This window comes from Agrilus planipennis, unplaced genomic scaffold (assembly GCF_000699045.2).
Source record: "Agrilus planipennis isolate EAB-ADULT unplaced genomic scaffold, Apla_2.0 scaffold14, whole genome shotgun sequence".
Classification (NCBI taxonomy): Eukaryota; Metazoa; Arthropoda; class Insecta; order Coleoptera; family Buprestidae; genus Agrilus; species Agrilus planipennis.
In genome coordinates this window covers 1359697-1381088 of record NW_020442313.1, presented here as the reverse complement: position 1 = coordinate 1381088, position 21392 = coordinate 1359697, and the positions used below count along the sequence as shown (strand labels likewise).

Sequence of the window (21392 nt, the reverse complement as noted above, 5' to 3'; positions counted from 1 at the left end):
CGTTGACACTTCAGGCGCTGGCGTCAACGTGCACATAACGAATAGCGTGCTTATGAGAACAAATAAGCGATCCACGTGTAGTCGATTCGGCAAATTACTAACCAAACACTTAAACAGTTGTTAGTAATAATGATATAATATACAAAATATAGGATATTCCTCTCACAAAACTATTATACTATTAATTATTAAATATTCGTATCAATACATCAGGGGTCAGCGAATTTTATTTCAAATTGGTATCGCATAAAGAAGTGGTAAATAAATAAAATACATTTATGTTATTACTATGTTACAATATATATGGTATTGTGCTAAACAATGCTGAAATTATGTCAAAAAGTAAATGCGGACAGTGACCTTGCATTTCTCTAGAAAGTCCAGCACATAATTAGTAGTTTTTAGTTTAAGACTTGACTCTAAATTTTGATTAGTTTTTTGGCTTCTTTGCTTGTTCTTTTTTAATGGTTCATAGAAGAATTGGCCGCAGGAATATGTTGGCACAAGGATGTCAGCACACCAAAAGCCATTTTTATTTGGTCATAGCGTTCCAGAAGAACTTAGACATCTCTTTAAGAGCTGTCCACTTATGCTACTATCAAAAGACATTTCTGCCTTTCCAGCTCTTCTCAGCTTCTACTTAAGACTCGGATTAAATTCCGAACTCCACGAATCATTGCTTTTTAAATCCAGTAATTGCATTTTCGATTAACCAGCATTAATATTAAATGGATTAAAATTTAGTTCTTTCACAGTATTCGCAATGAATGCCAAGGTAGGGTTACTAGGGTCAATTGAAAAGTCCCCGGCCTGACACATAGATGGCGGCACCAGAACTAAATCCATATGATTTTCAGTTAGTCCTAACCTTCAAAAGACGCGTCTATAAATTTGACGGCTGTCGGATCATTAGTTTGTGAATTATAGCATTTTTAGTGAAGCAACTTTTGTTATTGTGAAAAAAATGGATAAAAAGGAATTTCGCGTGTTGATAAAATATTGCTTTTTGAAGGGAAAAAATACAGTTGAAGCAAAAACTTGGCTTGATAACGAATTTCCGGACACTGCCCCAGGAAAATCAACCATCAAGGATTGGTATGCTAAGTTTAGACGTGGTGAAATGAGCACCGAAGACGGTGAACGCAGTGGACGCCCAAAAGAGGCTGTTACGGACGAAAACATTAAAAAAATCCACAAAATGATTTTGAATGACCGTAAATTGAAATTGAATGAAATAGCAGACACTCTACAGATATCAACGGAACGTATACATCACATCATTCACGAATATTTGGGTATGAGAAAGCTCTGTGCAAAGTGGGTGCCGCGCGAGCTCACTTTTGACCAAAAACAACGACGAGTTGATGATTCAGAGCAGTGTTTGAAGATGATCACGCGTAATAAACCCGAGTTTTTGCGTCGATATGTGACAATGGATGAAACATGGCTCCATCATTTCACTCCGAAGTCCAATCGACAGTCATCGGAGTGGACTGCACACGATGAACCCGCTCCAAAGCGTGCAAAAACGCAACAGTCGGCTGGCAAGGTTATGGCGTCTGTATTTTGGGATGCGCGTGGAATAATTTTCATTGACTACCTTGAAAAAGGAAGGACCATCAACAGCGACTATTACATAGCGTTATTGGACCGTTTGAAGGACGAAATCGCCGAGAAACGACCGCATTTGCAGAAAAAGAAAGTCCTGCTTCACCAAGACAATGCACCGTCTCACAAGTCAGTGAAAACGATGGCAAAAATTCATGAATTGGGCTTCGAATTGCTTCCGCATCCACCGTATTCTCCAGATCTGGCCCCCAGCGACTACTTCCTGTTCTCAGATCTCAAAAGAATGCTCGTTGAGAAAAAATTTTCGTCGAATGAAGAGGTGATCGCCGAAACTGGGGCCTATTTTGAAGCAAAGGACAAATCGTACTACAAAAATGGTATCGAAAAGTTGGAGGATCTCTATAATCAGTGTATCACCCTTGAAGGGAATTATGTTGAATAAAAAAAACGAATTTTGCAAAAACAATGTGTTTTACTATTTTAGGCCGGGGACTTTTCAATTGACCTGTTATTTATTTTAAACAGATCAAATCATTCAGCAAAGACATGCGTCACTATTTTGATCGTTCTTGTGAAGTACCTATCAGTGTCAATAGAAGAACTGTTTCCATCCCGATGATTCCTTAACGTTGAACGCTGAAAATGTAATAATATGTCCACTCCATATCTTCTGCCAAAAGAAGCATTTAATTTTCAAAACCAACTATTTCTTCCAGCTATGAAAATAAAGTGTTTCCTTTTCCTTGAAGCTTCTGACTTAGTTCGTTCAGTTACACTGTGACGTCAGTCTTGTTTTAGATGTACACGTGCGCTGCGTGTCTATCTGTTCCGCTTAAGCTTTTAATTTTTTTAAGGGAACCTGAAGAGTCGCAATTGTCTCTTGAAAGAGCAGTGGTTTGTCGACCCTTATTCTGGGACAATTTTATGACCAAGTTCTAATTGAGCGATAAAAGATATGTCGGAAATTACTCTTTTATAAGCTATTTTGTCCTTTTATTTGCACTTACGGTCAAAGGTCAAAAATTGTATTCATTGGATTTTGAGATTGAGACATCTTAAAAACCTAACTCGCATCAGGGGCAATTCTGCGGCCAAATGGGGTCTCTGGGGTACATGAAGTAGTGACGAATATGAAAGTTTATTACTTATTTATTAAAAATATTCATAACTTTTATGTAATCGCGGAGAAGGAAATTGTCTTGGAAAATTAATGTTGTATAGTTACTACATAATTAGCGTAAATGTAACCATCAATAATGCGTCTGATAATAAATAATTAAAGGATAATTTAGTGAACTTTCCATACACTTCAGACTGAAAGTCGTTTTAATCGTTAGTTATATAATAGTTTCATTTTCATCTATCTTTGCTTTATTATAAGCATGTTTCTGTATGTTAGTCCACAAGGAAAATGAATTATATGAAATCATATTTTCCTATTTAAATCTTACTATCCGAAGTATATTATTCTTGAATCTATCATCATCATCATAAGGTCGTCAGTCCTAAGACTGGTTGGACATGTACCTCCACTCTTTCCTATCCTGAGCTAAACGCATTTCCCTAAAACTAGAACATCCTACATCCTTAACTATTTGCGACCAATAATCTAATCTAGGTCTACTTCTATACCTCCTAACTCCTATTTCTGCCTCTAATATGTCTCTGACTAGACCTTCATGCTTAAAAAGGTGTCCTACCAACCCATCTCGCCTATTTTTTATTGACTTCTATAGAGTCCTCTGTTCTCCTATTCTTTCCAATACCTCTTCATTTCTAACCGTTTCTACCCACGATATCCTCATCATCCGCCTATAACACCACATTTCGAACGCTTCTAACCTTTTCTTTTCCGCCGCGCCCAGTGTCCATGTTTCACAGCCGTACAATGCCGTGCTCCAAACATACACCTTTAACAACCTTTTTCGAATTTCTAAATTAACCGTTCGCGAGCATAGAAGTGACTTCTTTTTATTAAAGGCGACACGACCCTGCGCAATCCTCTGCTTTATATCCCTACTACTTCTTCCATCCTGACTTATCTGACTTCCTAGTTATCTAAAATCAGCCACTTCTTCTAATTTTTCGTCTCCTATCTTTATATTCGCTCTTTCCCTACTCTTTCTTCCCCTGCATACCAGTATATCTTGAATCCATATCAGTTAAAAATAGAATAAATAAAATTTAATTATAATTGACTTATTGTCATAACAGAGTGTGAAATTTGAAACAAGCTGATGGAACTTCTTATTTTACATGGTGTCTAATGACATGTTGAAGTCAACGTTGTAAATACGTACGTATATACATAAGAACGGAATACTTATTGCATATAATGAGGTTTGCAACCGTTGACGACATAAGTCTGCAATTTTCCAGTGATGCATATTTATGTCTATAATTTACACCCCTGTAGCGCAAGCCACCGCTACTTTCCTGTTTCATAAAAGTGCCCGTTTATAACTGTCTTTAAATCTAAACGAAACGAGAAGTTGAAGTTGTTGGTAATTTTCCATCAAGCACGCTTATTAATTAACCACTGCTATGTTTTAACACGACAATCAACATTTGCAAATTATTTCGATGTATTTTCATTTAACAATCGTTTTTCCGTTTCAATTGAATAAAATTAGTTATTAATTTTCAACCATTTTAGAACATTGTAAATTCTTGATTAGTAATTTAGCAAAACTACTGGAAGTTTATGGCTGTACAGTATACAGAGTGTAATAGAAATAAGTGCCGAATTTTGGGTGGTGTAAACTAGATTCAATAAATAATCGCATGTGGGTTCAACAACGTGGTTAAGGGCAATTTTTTTTTAAGAAAGTCACAATATTTTACAATCCGAATCCGGTCCTGTGCGTGAATTGGCAATATAAGTGTCTAATACTGAATAGATAAAATCTCTACAGCTACATGGATGGAGAAGTAAACATTGCCGATTATCGAATGTAAACAACAACTGGTACTGTTCGTTTCAATAAGTTAGAGATATGCCCCTTCCTTTTATTAGGATGCACCATAGCATAATTCCAAATTCAATCATATTTGTCTGCGGAGCTCATTTCTTCACCGATCATCGAGCGAGAGCTAGACAAAAGTGTACAGTACCATTTGCAAAATTATTTAAACTGATTCGTTAAAATTTAAGAAAATGCTTTATTAAAAAGCATATTTAGCCAAAAACAATAACAAGTGAATTAACCTAACGCTCTACACACCTATAAAACTTTTGCTTTGTTTTCTATTGTTAATTTATATACATTTTTGTATTAAGAAATTGCTAAATATTTCCGTCTAGTACTGTACAGTTCTAGCCGATCTCCTAAGACCGCCCATCGAGAGCTCTGCTCGTTCATGCTTGTTCCAACTATTTTTGTCTTGCTCACGCCTGGTGTGTATTATTCTTTCCATCTTCGCGCAGATTTCTTCAAGGTCACAATTCAAACAAATTGAAATAGACTGTAATGTTGAGACTAAATAAATTAAATGAGTACATTACAGGCAGCACATTGAAAATCAGTTTCAAGCAATAGTTGCACTCGCTGCAAATAATAAGGATGCAGCAACTGTTCCTTTAAATGCTATTTCGCGTGTACTATTTTGTGGAATTGTCTTCTTTGAAATGGAAGATTTAGTTTCTATAGCAGTAATATGGTTCAAACCCATAAATAGGTATCATGTCACATTATTCTAACAATAACTGTTCTACAATGACTGGCCTACACTATTAATCGGTGATGTATTACTGAATTAGTTTTTTGAACTGTACAAGGTTAAAAAAATAAACAGCTACTAGAGATTGCCTTTTAACATAAATACCCTGTATCACATTTAATCCAACCTAACAAATAAACAATACATATGAGCAAAAAAATACAAAACAAATACTAGACTGATACTGGTAATCACCAGCTGATTGATTGCAGCGTTACGAACCGTATTTTCGTACCAGGGCCGGAACTGAATTTACCAGTACTTTCCACTACCCTTTTTATACTGTTCTATCACCTTCTTCAAGCTCAGCACATAATTCTATTACACTCTGTATACATATGTACATCCACAACTAGATTCACTTAAAATTATGTGAGATTTAATGTAACAGCTTACCTTAGCTACCATAAGAAGTACTCTTTTTCTGATGCCATCATAAAACGAAGGGCTCCGCGGCCGGAATTCATGAAACATGACGGATACTAGAACAAAACAACTTTTATTTATATAATGATGCTACAAAAAAGAATTCTATTGTAACACAATTACACAGGCGTTAACTTCTTGTTCAGTTTTTTGAAAGATAAGCAGTAAGTAGAGGCTCAAATAAGTATATCAAGAGACATTAATCGGTACAATCTAACTGAGGATGGTACCTTGGGTGTCAAAACGCGTCTTAAGTAACTAAACGGTTTGTGGAATTTCGGATATTTTAATACAGTAAAAGCTCTTTTTAATCGCGAGGTATACGTTCCATAAATATGCCGCGAATGCAAAAACCGTGGATATGGAGTGGTAATTAGTATGGAATCACAGGAGATACGTTCTAAGGTTCCACAATAAAACCAATATGTATCAGAATAAAATCAATTTATTGAGAAATTCGCAATTAAAATTAATCGTTATAATCAGCTTTAGACAAGGGTTTAAAAAATTTGGTGATTTTTTCTTGTTTTGAATTTTGAATTAGTCCATTCGGTTACATCTTTTATAAAAGTTACGTCGGCACGAGTCAACAGTACCTAAAAAAAAATAATACCGAATCCTTTTTTGTTTACTCGGTAACATATTTTAGCTGCCTCGGCACGTACATACTTAAAAGATGCTGATACATTAAGGAGATTCAGTAGTACATGCGCCGTTGAGTAAGAACGTGCTTATCAGTTCTAGATATCATGAGTTTAATCTTTTGACCAGAGGTTTGAAATTTTGTAGTAAGATGGATAAAGCTTTATTCTAAAGCTTATCGAGGGCCATTTTTGACGTGACAACGTCTTATAATTCGATGGAGCCGGCTCCACGCACGGAAAAACATGACTCATGCGGCGTTACCTCGCTCTGAGGCGTTCCATTTAAGGCTTGAAGTGCAAGCGAGAGCGCGGAACGAGCGATAAAGATCGGCCTCCGCGTTCGGCAGCGTTCGACATCTGTCTCTCTCCTATTTGAGTAAGCGATGCGTCCGCGTGGACAGCTGCTATACAATAATACATTTACATTTACCTCCTCTATATCCATACAAAATATCTATTAAACAAATAAAATTAAAATTTTCTTTTGAAAAATGAAACCATTCCATCAGTATTTTCTTATGACGTTGTCACGTTCAACTATCGTCAGTAAACCGACTTTACAGACAACCGATTTTTTAATTTATTAATTTCTCTTGAAAATACGTGACCTACAAGAAGCATCAACTTTAAGCAGTTATAAAAGCTTGTAATGACCATATTATTGAAAACCAAAAAGGTATCGAGTTAGTGTGAACCTCTCTATGTCTATTACAATACAAAAAATCGGATATTTATCTCGTAGCGTTAAATCACAATGTTCAGAATAGAAATCCAGAAAGTTCAATTCTGTTTACCGATTGCAACCGCGAATAATGAAATTTTTAACCGCGAATACAGGATCTGGGTTGCAATTTTTTCACCCGCGAATAGGGAACTTTTACTGTGTTTATTTAGTAATATAAGTTCCACAGTACTCCAATCAATTTTCTTATATCATATACGTAAATACAAAACATTAAAAATAAAATTCCTTTCTTTCCTTAAAGAGAGCTGACAGTGCTAAGTATGCGAGTACCTTTTTAAAAGAAGAAAACTCGAGCAATGAAAACTGTAAGTCTATTAGATTCGAGACACCTGTTAATATTCCTTATTTCACCCCATCTTTTCTACTAAGTTCTGACTCCATCTCCGTCTGTTTTTACAAATCTCGACCAATTAGACTCGTACGTAATTAGAAAATTCAGGTTCGAGAGAATGACGTTCACTACTTCTAGAGAAGATAGAATTTAATCGAAGCAAGATTTTGGAAGGGCGATGAAGAAGACGACGAACACAAGAAGTAGAATAAGATGCAGCAGCGCGTCTCGCCGCCGAAGAGAAAAATCACTGCCAAGAGTATATTTTCCTTGAAGGAAGTGCTGCTTTTCAAACTGTCTCCTGTAATTAAAGGGGGGTTTGAAACTAATCCCCTTACCTCCTGACGGCTGTCGGTTACCGGTTAGCATACATCTACCCAAGGCGAGCTCCCAGCTTTCTACGTTAGTCACATTAATTAAAGAGAAACGTTTCCGATACTACGCTAAAGATTTTATCGAGTGGTCGTTTTGGAATACCTATTCTTCTTCATCATCACCGTCATTTTCTTCTTATTCTTCTTCTTCTTTCTAATATTAGTCTACCGACGCCTCATTAAGGGCAACGAACTCCATCTCTTTCTGACGGTGAATATGTTTTCGTAAAATATTTGCCGCGCTCTTTCATTCTTTTCTGTTTTAAACAGTTTCTCTCTTTCAGATAGGTACTTTATTACCTTTTCACGTGAAGGAATTGATAGAGGAATTTAAGAATTCATTTCCTTTCCGTAATTTTTCCAAGGCAAGTCTATTTTTAGGAGAATGGTAATTATCATCAGCGGTGAATAAATCAGTGGTGTATAAATTATATACTCAGTTACTCTTGAAAACAAACAGTAAAAGCTAATCAGCATGCATTCTAATACGCACCATGGACTAATGTTTTTCTTTGCTTTTAAGTACTTAATAAGAAATGATTTTTCAAAATTTGTAACAGTGTTTATTCCACTTTGAAGAAAATTTACAAAGGTCTTTCCCAAAGTAAGGATTTATATAATTGTACTTAGTGATAGTCTGACTCCCCGATACCAAATGAAATAAAGAAGTACAACTTTCTAAGATAAGACTCTGTAAAGCTTTCTGAGCTTTTAAATAAGACAACAAACAATTTTTAACTGAAAAACTTAAAATTAATCTTTTAATTAAAAATATGTCATTAGGAGTAAGTATCTATATATTTTTTCGCATTTGTTTTAGACATTTAGTATTATATTATTTAATATTATAATATTATATAGATTTACTTTCGACCCTTGATAATGACCGTGTGGCTGAAATTGGTTAGGATTTTATTAAAGTGGTAAAATTTTCTACCTTGTTTTATGTTACATTTTATGCCAATAAGTATGTTTCACAACATCTGAACCCCCCAGTACTATCTTTTAGTACACGTTCTGCCATGTTAACCATAAAACAACGTGACTCAATGTTCTCAGCGGTAGTCTAATACGACCTAACCTAACCCTCCAGACAAAAATTAAGCTAGATCGTTACTGAAAACAAAAACTTAGTGAATTTGTTACAAAAAAAACCTTTTTAAAAATATTTCATTTCCGGCTCCAATATGTTGTTTAAATATTCCAGAAGAATTCACTCATCATTATAAGGTCGTCAGTCCTCAGACTGGTTGGGCACCCACCTCCACTCATTCCTATCCTGAGCTAACCTTTGCATTTCTCTAAAACTAGAACATCCCACATCCTTAACTATTTGCGAACAGTAATATAGTCTAACTCTCCTAACTCCTGTTTCTGCTTTCAATATGTCTCTGACTAGACCTTAATGCCTGAAAAGGTGTCATATCAACTTATACCTCCTATTTTTTATTGACTTCCATAAAGTCCTCTGTGTTCCTATTCTTTTTAATATTACTTCATTTCTAATCTTCTTTATCAACGGTATTCTCATTATTCGCCTGTAAAACAACATTTCGAACGCTTCTAGCTTTTTCTTCCCCCCACACCCCGCATACCCTCCACGTTTCGCACCCGTACAGCGCCGCGCTCCTAACATGCACCTGTAACAACCTTTCTTGAATTTCTAAATTGATCGTTCGTGAGCATAGAACTGACTTTTTTTATTGAAGGCTACTCGAGCCGGCACTGTCATCTGCTTTATATCCCTACTGCTCCTTTCGTCCTGACTTGTCTGACTTTCTAAATACCGAAAATCAGCCACATCTTCTTATTTTTCGTTTCCTATCTTTATATTTGCTCTTTCCCTACTTTTTTATCCCTTGCATACCAGTATTTTACTAATTTAATTTTTTTGTTTATTTTCATACAATACTGTTTTGTCTATACCGCATCCATTTTATTTCAGTTATCTCAAACTCCTCCTTCCTGGATCATCTGCAAATCTAAGCATACTAAACTTTCACCCCTGTCTTTCTTTTCATTAGTTAAAATTTTGTTGTATATATTAAAAGCTAATAGATAAACAATTACCATATTATTGTAAAGTTCCTTTAGTTTTCCTAAAAAATGATAGACTTCTACCAAAAAATATATTTCCGTTACATGGGCTATCTTTACACAGTGTATTACTGTTTCTGTTACTTTTACATAAAATAACTGAGTTTGCAGTAATAACAAATAGCTAGTGGGAATAGCAAGTGTTTTATATATTATTTTAATTATTCCAGGCCGTGGAGAGAAGGGGTGAGATGATAGTTCGCATCCTGGACTCCCGTCAACTGGGCAGGGCAGCGGGGGAAGCAGCGAAACGCTTCCTGGCGATGCAGGATGCCAAACACACGGTACAATTTGTCGAAATTGTAAAACGTCCGGGTCAAACGTTGGGACTTTACATTCGGGAAGGCAACGGCATCGACAGGAACGACGGCGTTTTCATATCACGGATAGCCCTCGAATCTGCCGTATACAACAGTGGTTGCCTTAAGGTAACTATTCTTATTTTACTAGCAAATTAACTAAACATATACGTATATAAGTGAGCAAATCTTTGCCTTCCGTGGCCAAAAACGAAAAAAAAAACTTCACGACAAAAAAAGAATGTAAAAACACTTTCTTTTTATGAAAGTTTAGAAATTCCATGCAGCCAAAGAAATCAGTTACTACCACACAGAAAAATGCTGTAAGAAAAATTACTATAACGTTGTAGAGGGCGTTTTGTAGAAAATGCAACTCAAATTTGTAGTAAGGTTAACTAATGCTAAACTTAAATTTGACTATAAAATTATAGTGGTAAATTGTAGGAGAAATATCGACAGACGAATTCCTTACAATTTGAATGAAATATTTACAACTTCGTCAATTTCATTACAAAATGTAATAAGATTAAATAAGTTATAAAGATAAAATGTAGCAATTTTTATTGAATATTTATTTGCGTTTCAGTACAAATATGCTACAATTTTGTATATTTTTTTAATTATTGTATAGAGATATGCTACAATGAAAAGTAATTTTTAAGAGGAATTTGCAGTACATATTCTTTAACGTTGTAGTAGAAAGACAAACAGTTTGTAGGAAAAGTAATTACAATATTATATTAATTTTCACTACAACTTGTTTTTGTCCCTATATTCGCTACTAGTTGCAATGAAAAGTTCTACAATTTGCAGATATCAGGTGTTAAAGATACTTAAAAATATTACTCGCTTTTCTTAAAATCTGAGTAACTACTGATTTTTATATAACGTTTCATCGAATTTTGTTAAAAATGAATAATTAACACTGCCAGACACTTCCTATCGGCGGTAATTTCTGTCAGACGCTTCACAGTTTGTAATTTTAATTATAGTCTTAGTCTTTATTTTTAAATGTGATACTTAAGGAACTATTTCAATACTTTTTGAAAGCAGAAAGCAGGGGCTAAACATCACCCAGACGCAATTAAAATGTCGCTGTGTTATAGTCATCTTTGCGCTTACTCCTACAGCGACAATTTAATTGTGTCTGGGGGATGTTGGGCCCCAACAATTTGTCTGACTGCTTATCAAAAATACTGAAATAGTTCGTAAGTATCATATTTGAAAATGAAGACTTAAAATATAAGTAAAACTACGATTCTTTTTTTGCCAAGTTTGAAGCGTGTGGCAGAAATCACTGCCGTTGGGACGTCTGACAGTTTTTATTAATTTTTAACAATATTCTGTGAAACATTATGTCAAAATCAGCAGTCAGCAATTACCAAGTACACATACAAGTATATATACACTGAAAGTTCCTACTAACACTTGCTTTATTAGTTTACCTAAATGTCTAGAAAATAATTAATAGATAAAATTAATGTTATTCTAAACAACCAAACTGAAAGGAATTGGTTCCCACTTTTAAACTTATTGTGAATGTCTATCTATCCTACCACCCTATACTGTAGTATAGGTGTAAGAAAACATGTCTGTATTAAGAATAGTGATGAGCAAAGGTACAAGTATTTGAGCAAGACCAAGAGTACAACCAAGATCGAATAGGTAAGACCGAGACCAATACCAAGGCTGGGACAGTCTTGGGCTTGGTCTTGCTTATTCGATCTTGGTTGTGGTCTTGGTTTTGCTCAAATACTTCTAGTATTAGTCTTGATCTTGTTCTTGTTGATACAGTCTCGGTCTTGGTCTTCGTCTTGCTCATTTAATCCGATACTTACCCTTTTTTTTTTGAACATACATACAATTTAGACATACTTTAGAAGTGAGTTAGTTTAATATGAAATATTATTCTAAAAATTGATTTCTGAATTTTTACCCACTACACACTACCTACCTAAAATTAATAAGGGAAAAATTGTTGCTGTTATCACACCCCCGCCGGGGTTTTGAATAATTCTTCTAGACACAAAGGTTTTTATTTATCGACACAATAATTTTCTTAAATACTGAAATTTTCGAACGTGCGAGCGTGTCATGACTTCTAAAGAAAATAGTATCGATAATTGTGAGGGTTGCGAAAACTCAACAACATATCCTTCCTTCAATGTGTAAATCGACCCTTCTTCCAAAGCATTAGTAAACAAAACAGTACAAGGTACTTAAAAAAAGTAAAAAAAAAATAGAAAAAATTAGTTTGTCTCTATATTTCAACCATGTGATATCCAGACGAGAACAAAGAACACTTCCTCCGAGAGACATTTCCGTAGATCCCTTTTTTCAAATAGCGGTATAGTTTTCTTTTTATATTTAGTGTTAAATTCTAGTAAAACAAAGTGAAAATTTCAAATACTAAAAATGTTTTGTTCCAAGAAAAGAATTTGTTAAAATTGCCTCAAATAGTTTAACTCATAAATTCCCCTGAAGTAATAACTATTCGTTTAGTTTTACGTATTTGGTCTTGGTTTTGCATATTCGATCTTGGTTTTAGTCTTAGTCTTGGTCTTACCAGTATAAAAACAGTCTCGGTAATGGTCTTGCAGTTTCGCAAGACCAAAACCAATTTTGCTCATCACTAATTAAAAAATCATTAAGGATGGTGTGATCTAACAGTCTAATAAATCATTTGGTTTTGTTTTGGCCACTAAAATAAAGATTCCTTTAAATCAGTACAATCTTTCTATAAAACCATTAACGTTATTAATGATGTTATGAGAAGTTTTAGTACGAATGCCCTATCATTTTCGAAATCAAACAGATGGACAAAGATATACTTATAAAGTTTCATTTCATGGATTTACTCGTAGTGAAATTATAATCGTTTTTGATGGGCATTTGTGCAATTTTTTGTTACCGTCAATGCCGACGTCTGTTACGAACAGCACATGATAAGAAGCTTTAGTTGCAAAAGCATATTCAGTCGTGCCTAGCCATCTGGATGAACAAAACAAAAACAAAAGAGGACGTAACGGTTTCGTTTCATGGACGTCTGCTGTGTACAAGCTAAGCCCTTCGAGCGAACATGGACTGGTATTTACGTTTTCAAGAGTAAAAGCAGTTTTTGCTCGTTCATAATTCTACATGCGGTACTCTTTTACCTCTTGTTTTTTCGTACGAGAATTTTTCTATTAACAAAATAGTTTCATCGTAAAGTTGCCCAGGAAATGTAGTTTATAGAGATTTTATCGTGAATAAAAAGTATTTGATACGAGAAAGCTTAATTTATAATTTATCTACTGAATATTAAATATTAATATAAAAGAAATTATGAGTGCTGTCGGCACAGGGGAATGTAGTATTACGTAGTTAGTATCAGCAATTTCTTATGCTTAAGTGTACAATGTGTTGCATACCTATTCACTAACAATTCCTTTAAATTTAATTTTTCAAACAATTTTCAACACAAAGAAAGTGATTAAACAAATTGCTCACAAAAATAAATTTCGACCACTCGAAGCAATAGTGTTAACAATTTCGAGCTCACAGTGACTAATGGGGGCCAAGAACTTGTAGTAAAAATTGTACATTTGCTAAGCATTGAAGTCTTAAGAATACTCTGCATCCTATATATAGGACAAACAGGAAGACATCCAGAAACACGGTCAAAAGAACATACAAAAGACGTAACAGACATCATGCACAATAGGGAAACAGATAGTATAATCACCAAAATATATTCCTAAAATTACCATAAAAAATATAAGAAAGCACATATCTATTATCACAAATAACACAAGGAACTTCAGATGCACCCAATTATTAAAATAAATTAGTACTCCAACCTTCCCGCCTTTAAAAAAAAATTATTTCACTGTATCAAATGTAATCAGTCATTGTTGATAAGAAAATCTCATCCAATTAGGTGTAAGCTGTGATATGATAGACTTATAGCTATTTTCATTGTAATTAATCATGTCAGTCATTAATGTGACTTCGAAAACTAAGATCAGAGATGCCATTTTCGACCTCATTAGGACATCTTAAAAACGATCAAAACAACGAAGAATCTCTTTGACGAACAATTCGATCAGTTCCAAATAAATAAGCCCACCTTGGCTTTCATTGCTAATCTTCTCAAAGCAAGCAGCCAAGAACTAAATTTTACTCCATTTAATATCAATGCTGGTTCATTTGAAATCGAATTACTAGATTTAAAAACCAAGGATTTTGAACATAATAATTTGAAATAATGGTTGAAACAAAGGCATTTTCTCATGCAAATTTTCTCAGACCTAAATGACCATTTGTCTGAAATGTACCTAAATAGATAGTAGAATAGAAGATTCGGGCTATAGGGCCGTCGTCTAAGTGAACTATTCTGTCCAGACGTTTCGTCAGCTACTGCGGCTGCATCCTCAGTGGTAGTGCTGCGTTGACAACGGCTCTATAGCCCGAATCTTCATTCTACTATGGATTCCGGCCGTGAAAGCCTTTGTTCTTATTTCAGGCTTTACGTAAAGTATTTTTTAACTAAAAGGTTAAAAAAAAGTACTCAGCATAAAAATAAAGTATTTTATTTTTTGTTTTTAAAAACATATTTTTTGTTACACCTAGCAGCCAGTAACAAATTGCTTTCACTCCCAAATACATTAATAGTCTCTAAACAAGGCAAACAAAGATTTAAGTAAACAAAAAGTTCATTTTTAATTAGTTTTTATGAAGCTTTATTCGTGTCGTCCTGCCACTTTGCGTTCATAACACAGAATACTCTTTCCGTAAATGCTGAAGTGGCCGGAACGGACAGCAAAAGTGACACTACTTTAAACAGATTTGGGAAATCAGGTTGTTCCGTAAATATGGCTTACCATTTTTCTGTGCAATATTATTGATGTAAAAATACTTTGAATTTCGAATAAGCGCTTACAAAATTAAGATGTCTACTTAAGGCCTTAAATAAAGTATTTTTGCGTACTTTATGTGTCTTGTAAAGTATAACGTACGCACAGTCGAAATAGAGTACAATACTTTATAATAAAGTACGGGTGACAACCCTATTCTTATGTTGTATATAGATACCCGCTAAATAAATAACCGAATATAAATACAAGTCACTTATTACACAGCCTGTCCAACCTAATTCTATTTCTTTAAAATTTATAGTGGTCTTCTTTTTGGCCCGCTTCAAATGTGCTTTCATTTATAACGGATAAAACGGCGCATTGCTTTACATTTTCTTTTTATATCCACAAAGCGTTTAATGTTTTCTGATTGAAACGTTAACTCGTCGGTATTTTTGTGGTTTGGAACAAAACAAAGCACGGGCTGTTGCTTTCGGTGGCGGTGGATTTTTTCGCAACATCAGTTTGGCGCGTGTCGAGCCATACGAAACGAATTAGTAGAACGTTTTCTGACGTGACATGGTAAAAATACATTACCAGATGAACATTAAGTGATCGCGAACGACGAGAAATTAAACGTTCCAGAGGAATAATAATACGCGGCATCAATCAAAGTTAGCTAGCGTGACTTTTCGGATGCATGTCGCGAGCTATTTTACAGCCATGAATGACCAGATTAGCTGAAACATAGCTCGCTAATACGTTCTCGGCAATCGTAAACGTAGTTCAATAAAGGTAACGAAATGGACGAAAAACGGACTTGAATAATACAAAACGTGTGAGAACGAGCATTCCTTAAAACTTCTACTGATCGCATATCAGCAAGTTAGTCAAGGAAATGTAAGAATTCTGTTTGTAGATATTCAAATGCGGTTTCCGAACGTAACTCGACGTTTTACGTTCATGGAACTTAACAATTTAACTTTTCGACTTTTATGTTACGTGAAAGAACCTAACATTTTCAGAACGCTTTTACCTGCCAAGTATCGCACACCAGTAGGGTTCTTCTCAAGCTTACCTTTCAACTGGATACCATGAACAGGTTAACAGGAGGCACTGTTTAATTGCTGTTGTTACGATATTGTAACTACATCGAAATCTGGTTAAGTGCTTAAAAAACCCTTAAACTATCAATAACTACAAGGAATTACAATTAATACATAATAATAATCACTCTTAAATAAATATTTAATGTTGTTAAATAAACATTTACTGTAATATGACTGCACAGGTATAACCAAAAAATTAATTATATATAGTATGGCTATAGTATAGTGAATATACATTAAATTACATATAATATATGAGATGCCGGTCACTAACAGCTGACTGTAATGCCGATATGCGCATGCGCGCCTTCCCATTCGGCTGTGAGACAAAACGCTGCAAAACGTGTCGTTTCATGGCCTTGGCATTTTATTCTCATCGAGCCCAAAGAAGTTTCACTTCAAAAATTTTTTTGAATTATAATTTTTCCAAAATTGCCCCAATTCTGGATAATTACCTGCATTCGTGATGTCATTGTTTGGTTAGGTAGATTTATGACAGATTGGAGTTTATTTAATGTCCCTGCCTGCCGGAGGCGGGCTAATATGTTAGAGTATTTTATTCACAGAATACATTAGTTTTATACATTTCCTGGTACAATATTGGAATTTCATGCAATTCCTAAAATTTGGGGCTCCAGCCCAAAATTGCTCCAAAAATTTTTTCATCGATTTCTGGTCATTTCTGAGGATTCAATGCTCAATAAAACTAATGCTTTCTGTAAATAAAAAAACTATAACATATCAGCTAAGCCAGTGGCACCAATCTGTCATAAACCTACCTAGCCAAACAATGACATCACGAATGCAAGTAATTTATCCAGAATTGGGGCAATTTTGAAAAATTATCATTCAAAAATTCTTTTTTTATTTATAAAATCAGAAAAAACTGCCTCCTTCACCTTCTAATATCTAATTCTATTATGTAGAATGATCGAAAATCGGTAAAAAAATTTTTTGGAGGGATTTTGGTCTGGAGTCCCAATTTTGGACAATTACCAAGACCACTTGCTGGGGTACCTATTAGTTATTCATTTGCGACTTTGTAATAAAAAATTAAATGAAATGCTAAAAATTACGCAATAAAGAGACTTCAACATACAAAGATAAGTATGAACGAATGAAGCACACTTTCTAATAGTTTAACCATTAGTATTATTAGAAGTACATAGGTATTAAAAGAATAAACACAATTGGATTTGTTGAGCATTGTAGTATTTATGTAAAATGCTCTCCAGCAGCACAAATAAACAGTTGTTCGCTAACAATAACTTTTCAATGCTGAATTCCAATTAGTATTTAAAAAAGGCAATGATTTTAACAGAAAATGAAAATAGTAAATAGATATTTTTCGTTTTCCATTTGTATTATACATAAAACTTTCAAATAAATTTCGTATTAAAACTAAAAGATAAGACGCCTTCTTTCCAACATTTTCGATTAATTAGCAATTAACCTATCAGATAAAATAACACAAAAAATAACACGAAATTAGTAAAAGAATAGGTTTGTCCGTTCAGTTATCAGTTCGCGTTGGGGGTTGGGGTTAATTAAACTGAAATGGCTCGAAAATGAACGCTTAAATATCAGCAAAAGAAGTTATAGCAGATGTCAGAAAGCGCTAGCGTAGAGGAAGTTAACCAAATGGAAATAAATGATCTTTATTCTCCCTTCCGTTAATCAATCATTACTCGCCATCGTAGATTATCGGTCCAAGTATAAAAGCTAATCGTATTTACGTTATATCACTAACGAAGCATATTAGTGATGAGAAGGGTTACGAAATCCAAATTTTCAAATTAAAGCGTCAGCAAACACATATCTACATATTAGGGATACTGTAGGGATAAATATATAGGGCCAAAACATTACTATGCTTAGATTTGCAGGTGGTATAGCAGTATTGGCATCTAGCAAGGAAGAGTTAGAGATAGCTTTAAATATTGTATGTATTGTATGAAAGTAAAACAAAGATACTGGTATGAAAAGTAGGGAAAGAGCGAATATAAAGATGGAGACAAAACATTAGAACAAGTGACTGATTTTAATATCATCAATAGGGTCGTCAGTCCTAAGACTGGTTTGACACGTACCTTTACTCTTTCCTATCCTGAGCTAAACTTCGCATTTCCCTAAAACTAGAACAGCCCACATCCTTAACTATTTGCGAAGAGTAATCTAATCTAGGTCCTGTTTCTGCCACTAATATGTCTCTGAGTAGACATTCATGCCTGAGAAGGTGTCCTACCAACCTATCTCGCCTATTTTCTATTAACTTCCATAGAGTCCTCTGTTCTCCTATTCTTTCTATTACCTCTTCATTTCTAACCTTTTCTACCCTTGATATCCTCATCATTCGCCCATAACACCACATTTCGAAGGCTTCTAATCTTTTTCTTTCCGCCGCGCCCACTGTCCATGTTTCGCATCCGTACAATGCCGCGCTCCAAACATACACCTTTAACAACCTTTTTCGAATTTCTTAATTAACCGTTCGCGAGCATAGAAGTGGCTTCTTTTTATTAAAGGCGACCCGAGCCTGCGCTATCCTCTGCTTTATATCCCTACTACTCCTTACGTCCTGACTTATCTGACTTCCTAGATATCTGAAATCAGTTACTTCTTCTAATTTTTCGTCTCCTATCTTTATATTCGCTCTTTCCCTACTTTTTCTTCCCTTGCATACCAGTATTTTAGTTCTACTTTTATTTATTTTCATACAGTACTGATCTGTCAGTACCGCTTCCATTTTATTTAAAGCTATCTCTAGGTCGCCCTTGCTAGATGCTAATAGTGCTATATCATCTGCAAATCTTAATTTTAATATCTAGGAAGTTCAATAAATCAGGACAGTAAGAGCAGTAGGGATATAAAGCAGAGGATAGCGCAGGGTCGGATCGCCTTCAAGAAAAAAAGTCACTTCTATGCTCGTTGTTAAAGGTGTACCTATGTTTGGAACGCGGCACTGTAGGGGCGCGAAACATGGACAGTGGGTGCGGCGGAAAAGAAAAGGTTACAAGTGTTCGAAATGTGATGTTACAGGCGAATGATGAGGATACTGTGGATAGAGAAAGTTAGAAATAAGGAGGTATTAGAAAGAATAGGAGAGCAGAGGTCTCTATGGAAGTCAATAAGGAAAAGGAGAGATAGGTTGCTAAGATATCTTCTCAGGCATGAAGGTCTTATCAGAGACATATTAAAGGTAGAAAGAAAAGTGATGAGGAGTAGAGGTACATCTAGAGAAAATGCGAAGATTAGCTCAAGACAGGAGAGTGGAGGTACGTGTCCAGCCAATCGTAGGACCGAACAACTTATAATGATGATGATGAACGTAACGTAACATCCATTAAAAAAGAAAGTTGGAAGCACTACGAAAATTTTCCATTTTGTGGAACTACGAACTTCAGAGATGGTGCAGTAAACTTCAGATCCGCGTTAATTCACCCCACAGACCGCTGCGTCCAACGCAGTAGAAAATGCGAAATCGTTTTCTTGGTGGTCTTTGTTGGGCCAAGTTACTGTACCTTTTACCTGTAGGTATAGTCGCACCAGTCGGTATTAACAAAAGGGTTTCAAACCCTTTTCTGACTGCAGTCCGGCTCCGTTTACAAAGGGCAGCGCTTCCCGACCTTTTCGGCCGATTTTAATTAACTGCCGCTATACCACAGCTAATTACGTCTTTGCCATAGCTACCGAATATAAATTCGAGTTTTTGCAGCTTCCGCCGGTAATACTATGACATGGTTTTAATTAACTAACTTTTAGATGCGCCGTCGAACAATGAACGTACCCACCGCTACTACTACTGGTGCTATTGCTACTGCATATGCAAACACCGCTACGGAAATTCAACTATAAATGAACGCTAAATAAATTGCGGTTAGTAAATACACATATAAACGGGACTTTATTTCAGGCACAACTTCACAATATAGAACGCCAACAGTTTCAGGTTGGATATCGCCAAAAGACTTCGTACAAATCTCTCCTATTGTGCATTCAGTTAGTTAATTAGTAACAAACGCTGATATTCTTGGGTCCAACGCATACAAAAAGAGTAAAACAGATAAAACCAAACTAGACTAAAAAAGGTTCCGTGTTATTGATATTTCAGAGTAAAATAAGGAGAACGGCGCATCTTGGTTAGTTGCGTGCCTTTAAGCACGTTTAGATTCATTCAGCCAGAATTAGACTGTTTGGAGGTTGATTGGTGCATCGTCACTGTCGCAGGGATATAATAACAGTTATTCGATTAGGCGTTCTTCAACTGTTTAACTGATTTTCCTTTAGCGCTTTGAGAAAAAGCTGTTCCCATTTTTCGTTTATAAGATGTAATCGCAATTGTCTCTTTTTACCTTTTTTTTTAACTGTAGTAGAAGATAACGACAAAAAACTGGTCTATAGTTAGTTGCATAAAAAAAAAACTTTTGGATGTTTCATTCCCACTAACCAGTAATGCTGGTGGGCGGGCAGTCCCTCCGGACTATGCCGGAAAGTAGGGTGGAAGGCCCTCTTCAGCCTGCTTTCAGGAATCGTGGGAATGGGTGGGTGGTGGTTTGGGTGAGAAAGTTGAGACGGACGAAATGAAGACAGAAGAGAATGAAAGATTATCTGTGGAATATAACTGCCTCAGCATTTGCCTAGGTGATCCAAGGAAACCACAGAAAAACTTGAACCAAGGCAGACGGACCCGGAATCGAACCGTCGTCCTCCCGAATGCTAAGCAATAGTCTGAACCTCTAGGTCATGCCGCTCGGTTTAGTTGCATAATGCACCTGTATACATATTAGGGTAGTACAAAAAAGAAAAACCGGCTACTTTTTTCAATCTCGAATGAAAAAGTGTTTGTTTTAAGAACCCCTCCAAAGGACAGTTCAAAAAAAAATTTAAGATGTCGCCTCAAATTGCCAAAACCAAATTTATTTTATTCAAATTTTTTTTCTCGTTACGGTATAATTTCATAAACCAAAAAAAGTAATTGGTTTCTGGAAGTTTCAGCTCAAAATTGGAATTTTGAAAGGCCGCTCATAATTTTTTTTAATTTATTAGTGCATCACTTTAGACTTTTTCGATTGACCTTTTAATATTATTATTAATATTCCACATTTTTATTTAGTAAAATAATCGATGAAAAAACTACGAGATGAACTAATTAATCGAACGCAATACATACAGAAAATATAATTTTTTAAAACTCGATAATTTTATTTAATCAACTGCAATATTTTAACAATATTTAAATAAAC

General features: G+C 35.1%; 1 protein-coding gene across 7 annotated transcripts in view; it reads left to right on the top strand.

Moving 5' to 3' along the window:
- LOC108737721 (rho GTPase-activating protein 100F) overlaps window positions 1-21392 on the top strand; it is a 107090-nt gene that overhangs the window by 54457 nt on the left and 31241 nt on the right. For all 7 annotated transcript variants that reach the window (XM_018470814.1, XM_018470796.1, XM_018470806.1 and 4 more), the window contains one exon: window positions 10077-10334. In XM_018470814.1, the coding sequence (XP_018326316.1) occupies window positions 10077-10334 (258 nt within the window). The remainder of the gene's footprint in view (window positions 1-10076; window positions 10335-21392) is intronic.